The 8,383-nt window shown below is 39.0% G+C and overlaps 1 protein-coding gene across 1 annotated transcript; it reads left to right on the top strand.

Moving 5' to 3' along the window:
* The first annotated feature begins 4,843 nt into the window (after positions 1-4,843).
* LOC131029655 (magnesium-chelatase subunit ChlI) lies at positions 4,844-7,232 on the top strand. The gene is made up of 3 exons (XM_057960224.2): positions 4,844-5,055; positions 5,415-5,530; positions 5,930-7,232. Exons 1-3 carry the CDS (start codon positions 4,890-4,892, stop codon positions 6,980-6,982), a joined length of 1,335 nt encoding a protein of 444 aa, XP_057816207.2. The 5' UTR covers positions 4,844-4,889; the 3' UTR covers positions 6,983-7,232.
* The last annotated feature ends 1,151 nt before the right edge of the window (positions 7,233-8,383 follow it).

Here is an 8,383-nt window from a genome sequence, read left to right as displayed (position 1 = left end):
TCTCCCCCAAGTACCTTTGCTTAAAATTTTTGGGTCGATCAAAACCCTAATCCTTTTACCCTCTTTTGCTTAGGAATGTAAGGTTGCCCTAAGTAGAAGAAGGTTTGATCAATTGCAAAGGTCTAAATTTTACCTAGCTTGGTTGTCACCTTGCTTGTTGTCCACATCATCAATTCCCATCTAAGTCCTAATCTAGGGGCTAAGGTGTCATCCTAATCCAAATCAATCTTGTCCTAATCCAGGGATCGATCCAACCGAATCAAATCAAAAGCCAATCCAATCAAATCAAACCCATTCCAATCCAATCAAATCCAACCCAATCCAATCCAACAAAGTCCAACCCAATCCACGAAAACCAATCGAATACAATCAATCCTCAATCCAATATGAATTTGCTAAGTCCTAATCCTCATCTTCATCTAGCATCATCTCATCATTTTTATGCCCTCATTCTCGTCATTTTGAAGTTACTCTTGCATGGTCTACACACGCTCACAAAAGAAAAGTTGGCTACCCAAAATCCACATTCAAGCATCATGGGTTGGTTCAAAGTTCAAGGATCACCCTATCAACCATGCCCATCAAGTCTCCCATCCCAACCTACTCATCAAGTCAATCCTAATTAATCTCACATCTCTTATTCTTCCTCTACCTTTGACAAGGGAAATCCATCTTATTCCCCATCCATGTCTTCATATTATCCCTCGTCCACATATCCCTTTGATCCAACATCTATACCTCCATCTTCACCCCCATCCACATCCCAATCCAATCTTCCATCTAATCCTAAACAACCACATAATCCTTATCCTCCAAAATCTACATCTTCTTCGTAATTTTATCCAATAAATACTAGCAAACGAGACAAAATCCCCAACTCAAAACAAAGTTTCCCAATCCCCCCAAGTCCTCCATCCACATCTATCCTCTCCAAATCAAGATACTCCCATTCCTCCATCTATCCAAGTTAAAGAATCCACCTCCTCCTCCATCACAACATCCCCCCAACCCCCAACATGTCACAAGCTTGTTACAGAGCATGCAATCATAGATTCTGCTCCACCTCAAGATCAAAGCATCCATCCATCTCATGATACCCCTGCATCTCAAACTCCATGTATCCCCTCCCATCTCAAGATCCAATCACCCCTTCCACTCTACCACGCGATCCCATCCCAAGTCAAGATCAAAGTCTTTCTCCATCTCCATGTCATGATCCCAATACCTCACATGATCCTAATATTTCTCCTAATCTCCCACAAGATCCCAATCCTACACAAGATCCCATTACACCTATCCAAGCTATTCATGAATCCCATACCTATCAACTTGGCTCTTCCACCTTCGTCTACTCCAGTTTCCTCCAAGAGCTTACAATTCCTTCCACTTCACATCCCCCTCAAAATGGACTCACATCTTGTTTCCAAAATAATAAGTATCTTATTGCAAAAAGGATTTGTGAAAAAATGAATCATCAAGGCAAAGGGTTAGGCCTCCATGAACAAGGCATATTGGAACCCCTTCAAGTCAAAGAAATGAAAGTTCATATGGTCTTGGCTACAAAGACCATGCTAAAGATGTTGGTATATCTTCCATCCCTCCCAAATCCAAAATCCCTTCATATAAATCAAAATCACACCATCGCCCATCTTTCACACCTATTTTGGATCCTTATGTTCCAAAATCATATCCTTCATCACTTCCATCCATCTCGGGTCCTTACATCCCTCCATCCACCACTCCATCACCTCAATAATCCCTAAGTAAGATCAATAAAGGCACACATCCTTGAATTCCTTCCAACAATCTCCCTCCATCATCCCATCCATAAAATCTCTAAGTCATCCATCCTCATACACCTATACTATTGCTATTGGAAGCAATTTGGATACCAAATCTAAAATGCATAAAGATAAAAATACACAAAAATCCAAGGATCAACATGTCCCCTCAAAAAGACATGCTCAAGAAAAGAAAAATATGATCCAAAAGAAAGAAAAATCCAAAAGGCCACAAAGGCCCCAAAAGAAAAAATAAAAAACTATGTGGATTCCCAAACTACTCATAGATGGAATGCATCTCAAAGAAAAATTCAAATTGGAATCCAAACCTGTTAATCCAAAAGCTCCCTCCCATCACAAGTCCTCTAATCCGTCATCACCAAAATCCATTTCGGGCCCTTACATCCTAAATCCACTATCTTAACTCCATCACCCCCTTCATCTATTTTGGGTCCTTATGCCCCCAAAACCACATTTGATCCTCCATCTAATTAAAAACCTCCTCCTCTCCAACTCCACCACCCTCCAAGGTGTGTGCCAATGACAATCTTCCAAAAGTTTCTCAAAACCCCATCCATTTTTCATAATCCCATTCCTTTAGTCCAAACCTTTGCATAAATTCTTATCCCCTCTATATTTCATCCATTCCATATCGGGATCTATTTCTACCAACATCTATGAGCATGCCTCCAATTATGAGTCTATTAAAGCATGCCTTTAAGGGATACTATCCATGGAACTATATGCTTGAGTCCTCCCTCCATCTCTCTCTCACACATTCACTATCTTCCAAATCCACTTATCCACATCTTTATCCATCTAAGAAGTTAAAAAAAGAAAAGTAAAGAGAATAAATCCATCCAATGGTGAAAACCACATCTTGTGGCACCTTGGGCAAGTCCCATGATGAAAACTTGGTAAACAAGCATCATGTGTAATCCCCTCATCCTCTTGCACTCTACACTTGGGGGAAAGCTTCATCAATGCTATCCTACCATCCACACCTACCATATTCCTCCATCTCCTATCCATAATCCCATCTAAATCCATTCTCCTTTCCTATCTTTGATCTTGACTATCCTATCCATATCCGCCATCTCATATCCCTCATCCTATCCAAATGCATCCTCTATTCCTACCTTTGGTCTCGATCATGTTAGAGGAAAAATAACGTATATGCATGCTTTGGATAATGCAAGCCTTAATTCCTCCTCCATCCATATCCCATACACATTATTCTTCCATCTCATATATCTTTATCCACCATTTCACTACCTTTAGTGGGGAATTTTCCTCCTTTGCAACATAGTTCTTGGATCCCCATTCCACCTATCTTACATCCTTTAGTCCTCCATATCCTATCACTATCCCTCCATCTCCTATCCGAGCAATCGCTTCCTCCATCCATCCTCTTACCAATCCTGGGTTCTCCCTTGTCATTGGTCCCCATCTATTTACCCTATACCCACAATCCAATCCTATCATATCTAATCATATTCATCATCTCGTCCAATCCAATCCTATCATATCCAATCACATTCATCATCTCGTCCAAACCAATCCAACCATATTCCCCATCTCTTCCAATTAAATCCAATCATCTTCTCCATCTCATCCCATCATATCATATCATATTCCCCATCCCATCCAATCCTATTCAATCATTAATCCCCTCCCTTCTTATCCAATCCATTTATAATCCCCATCAAACTAAGCTTTCCCCATCACACTAAGATTTTCCCATATATCTAAGCTTATATTGACTTGCGCGTAATCCAAACACCCATCCATACTATGACAATCAAATCCAGGAAGCAATCCGCTCATCAACAGACCCTGCACAACTAGCTTGTCTTTTGTCATCCATCAATCTATCTGTACCCTGCCCATCATGATGCATCGTTCCCATGTCTGGCAGTTTATCCAAATCCATCATCTGCCCATTGGGATGTATCCTTCCCATGTCCGACAGTCTATCTAGATCCATGTCCTACTCTTGGCAAGAGATATTAGTTGGCCATATGCATGTTGTTTGCATGATTGAGCTTTTCGCTTTGATATACCTGTTCAGGGCTGTCTTGACCATCCTATATCTTGGTATGTTTGGGTTGGTGTATAATGGGGCATAGTTTTGTGGTATGGTGTGTTTGATGGATTCTCCTATACGATCCTATAGTCTGGCGTCTACACCATCTGATCTCTCTTAGGAGCTTCATTGACCCTTGTCACTCATTATTTTCAATATTTAATGAAATAACTCTTTTTTGAGTGGTTTGAATACTAAATTGAGCTTCTTCTACATTTGTAGTCTTCTCCTTTGGTTTCTAGATTTTTTTTCTCTATATTAAGCCTCTACAGTCCCAACACAGTGAAGATTTTTGCAAATCACCATCTAAGATGAGGATTACCTTCTCGGTCTTTTTGTTTGGCTCGATTAAAGGAGGCATGAATCAGTTGGTTTTTGTTTTGATCCTCTCAAACCCATCCAAGGGACGCCATGTCAAGATTTTGCCTCCCTAGTTCTCTCGTTCTTGACCCACAAACTGGTTCGAATGACCATTCTTCCACTGTTGAAACCTTAAGCACCCATACAAAGCCATCAACTATTTTATAATCTAACATTAATTACAATATAATAATATAATTTTTTAAAAATGAAATAATAAACACATATGATATCTTTCAACGTAATTTACCTATATTCCTTTAAAAATAGATATACTAATTCTATTAACTTCACACCAAACAAAACTTATTGTAACATAAACCATTCAAAGTAATTTCTTTATAACATCTCTCACACATTCAAGATCAATTTGAAACTTTATCCCTAAATATACTTAGAATTGATGAAACATTTTATTAACTTTACACCAAACAAAACAACAAAGCCTATTCTAACGAAGCCATTCAAAGTAATTTCTTTTTAATATCCCTTGCTTTCTCACATTCAAGATCAATTTGAGACCATTATCCCTAAGTGTGATTGGAATTGATAAAACATTTTATGAACAAGACTATCGTAATAATAGGAAAGGGATTGGCCAAGTAAAGATTAATATCTTTATTGAGGTTCGAAATGATGTGGACAGGGGAGATTATGAATGGATGAACAAAAAGATATGGTCCTCTCTCCATTTTGTTAATGCACCCAGAGAGCAAGTCATGGCAATGGCAATCTCAGGAATAGCGGGACTTTCTGCTGCTTCCATGGCTGCTGTCAACTACTCATCTTCAGAATCTCAACTTCTTGCTCCTGTTGCCCCGCGTTCTGGTAAGGTTTCATTTCATGGTGATAATTTCACCGGTCCTGGAAGTGTGTGTACACGCACTTGCCTTGTCGTGAGAAAGATTGGCTTTTTCATGTCTTAAGTTACTGTTTATTCAACTTCGGCAACTGGGTACCAGTGTTTCTACCTTGTTTTGTCCAGTTCCATACATGGGGCATTCAAGAACTGATTTCAGTAGTCACTGTTGGTTTTCTTTTTCTTTTTTTCTCGGTTCGGCATAGTTCATTGCTAATTTTGTAGATTTTGTGACTTAAATGTATTCCATATTGGAAATACCAAAATTGAGCGTAATACTTATTTGTTTTAGATAACAAAATCTAATATTTTATTGAAATTGGGTCAGGCCAGTTCTTTGGAAATAGACTCCGAACGGGTTGCAAAATGCAACTGCCTAAGAAGAGGTTCAGGAGCACTTTATGCGTGAACAGTGTTGCGAGTGAAGTTTTATCGACTAAGCAGGTAAGTTTTGCTTCTGTCAAAGGTTTTCATTTTGTTCTGCCAACAATGATGTAGTTTATCCACGGTACAATGCTTCTAAAATACAACTCTGTAATCTTGAATCTCCGAGAATGAACTTTTAATTCACTGAAATAGCATCAGTTAAGCTCTTTGATAGGATCACAGTTTAAAATGCCCGAAAACAATTGAAGGTATTTCTTGCATTGGATGGTTTTTGTAAGTCAATTAAAATGTTTTTATCAATTATGTGGCTACCATACCATTTTTTGTCTTCTAAGTATGTTCCATAGCAAGTAGTTATATTTAATCGATAGATCAATTGCTATCTGGATGAAAGCCTAAGATCCATAGCGCACAGTTGTATTTAGTCTGATAGTGCAAGTTGTATCTGGTTGAAAGGCTACGAAGGCTGTATCCAAGGACAATCAGCGACCTGTGTATCCTTTTGCAGCAATTGTTGGTCAGGATGAGATGAAATTATGCCTTTTACTGAATGTGATTGACCCAAAAATTGGAGGGGTTATGATAATGGGTGACCGTGGTACAGGCAAATCAACCACAGTGAGATCACTTGTGGACTTGCTTCCAGAAATTACAGTGGTTTCTGGTGATCCGTTCAATTCTGATCCTTATGATCCGGAATCTATGAGCGAGGAGGTTCGGCAAAGAGTTGAAAGAGAAGAAGAACTTCCTGTCACAATGACAAAAATCTGTATGGTAGATTTGCCATTGGGTGCCACTGAGGATAGGGTTTGTGGAACTATTGATATTGAGAAGGCACTTACAGAGGGAGTTAAGGCATTTGAGCCTGGTCTTCTTGCAAAGGCTAACAGGGGAATTCTGTATGTTGATGAGGTTAATCTTCTTGATGATCATCTAGTAGATGTACTATTAGATTCTGCAGCTTCTGGATGGAACACCGTGGAGAGAGAAGGGATTTCAATCTCCCATCCCTCTCGTTTTATTCTCATTGGTTCTGGAAATCCAGAGGAAGGTGAGCTTCGTCCGCAACTGTTGGACAGATTTGGTATGCATGCCCAGGTTGGGACAGTAAGAGATGCGGAGTTAAGGGTCAAGATTGTGGAGGAGAGAGCAAGTTTTGACAGAGACCAAAAGGCTTTTCGAGAGAAATATAAGCAAGAGCAGGAAAAGCTTCAGAGTCAGATTTATGAGGCTAGGGAGCGGCTTTCTAGAGTTCAAATGGATCATGGCATTCGTGTTAAGATATCCCAAGTATGTTCTGAGCTGAATGTGGATGGCTTGAGAGGTGATATAGTGACTAACAGGGCTGCCAAGGCTTTAGCTGCTCTGAAAGGAAGAGAAGAGGTACGTCCCGAAGATGTGAAGATTGTCATCCCAAATTGCTTGAGACACCGTCTCCGAAAAGATCCATTGGAATCCATTGACTCAGGTTTGCTTGTTGAAGAAAAATTCTACGAGGTATTTGGATGAACAGGGAAGACAGCCCTTTGCTGGTTCTGTTCAGCATGCTGACTCTTTTTATGATCAGCCAAGGATTTGTGTGTGCAAATGTGTCAACGTGTTATAGCTTTCTGCTGGTTCATTGATCAATATTTGCCCAAATATCATTGGTTTGAAAGGTTCCGTAGATGTTGAACCTATTTTTTATGTGAGCCCCCAAATGTCAAAAACATATTTGTGATTGATAATTATGCTATTTAATTTAACTGAATTTTGTATACATCCATAGTGAAAACTTAATCAACTGTTTCTCATTTTTTTATAGTTATCTGATTCACTCATATATATGCACAATTTCTTCTTTTAAAAGCTACTTGAAGGGCTATGGTTTCTTTTTTCTCTTTCACACATGGTTCAGAGTGCTTGGGGCTAACAATGGGCCCAAATCCATAAAGAATTTAGAAGTTTGATTATGGAATCAGACAATAAGAGGCCCAAGATTATGAGATACTGACTTGGCCTGTAGAAAAGAAAGAAATCAACTTCTTGACATAACGCGGCCACAATATGAACAGCAGCTCAAATAGCCCAAATTGGAAGTCCACTCTACCATGACTTGATTGGGGAAAGTAGGAACAACCTTTTCACCGATGTGTCACAAGCCAAACATATTAGTTATCATTTTTAAGATCACTCTAAGCATACAAATTCTGAGTTTCATTGAATTATACTGTTTAATCATCATCAGCAAATATGCATATGGGTCATACTAGATGTTAGTCTACAGTTTGCCTCCTCCTTAAGGAGTGCTGCCATGAAAGCATCGGTGGAAACAGGCAAATTCCAAATAATACAAAGCATATTAACTGACTACAAACATTTTCCAGAAAACCGATTACTGATCAGTCTCCTCATCTTCATCATCGCTTCCTGAATGACATCATCATTTTCAGGAAATTCCATCAGATCAGTGAAAGGACGGCCGAGGTCTGCAGCAAGCACAACATCAGTCTGGGATGTGCTGCAAGAAACATATTATGTTCCATAATCTGGCAGCAGGTCCTTTTGTTTATTTAGCACAGCATAAGTGAAATCGTGATAGCTTTTAGAGTTCTTATGCAATCTACCATGTTCATGGTTTAGATCCCTTTAGAATTTTCAAGAAAAGCAGATGTCAAATGGCAAACTTAGGCACAGACAAATTATTCCATTCCCCAGCTATCTGAAAATAAACCTTAAACTTCTGAACCTACCCTTCCAATATTAGAAATATGGGCAGAGACAAACAGAATCTACAATAATTAAAAACTTGATGTAATATGTGCTTCACTGTTTTCATTCAAATACATCACACATTTATAGGATTCACATATCCTGTTTTATTGGAAACTTCCCTAACAACTTTCCTAAATATGTTGAGTTGTACATCGG

The sequence above is a fragment of the Cryptomeria japonica genome, chromosome 7 (assembly GCF_030272615.1).
Source record: "Cryptomeria japonica chromosome 7, Sugi_1.0, whole genome shotgun sequence".
NCBI classification, from domain to species: Eukaryota; Viridiplantae; Streptophyta; class Pinopsida; order Cupressales; family Cupressaceae; genus Cryptomeria; species Cryptomeria japonica.
Note: the sequence above shows the minus strand (reverse complement) of the source record. Positions and strands in the feature narration are given on the sequence as shown.

Coding starts and splice junctions, on each gene's coding strand:
- LOC131029655 (XM_057960224.2), top strand. CDS start 4,890: ATGAACAAAAAGATATGGTCCTCTCTCCATTTTGTTAATGCACCCAGA. Junction 5,056..5,414: donor TCCTGTTGCCCCGCGTTCTG/GTAAGGTTTCAT, acceptor AAATTGGGTCAG/GCCAGTTCTTTGGAAATAGA. Junction 5,531..5,929: donor AAGTTTTATCGACTAAGCAG/GTAAGTTTTGCT, acceptor TCTGGTTGAAAG/GCTACGAAGGCTGTATCCAA.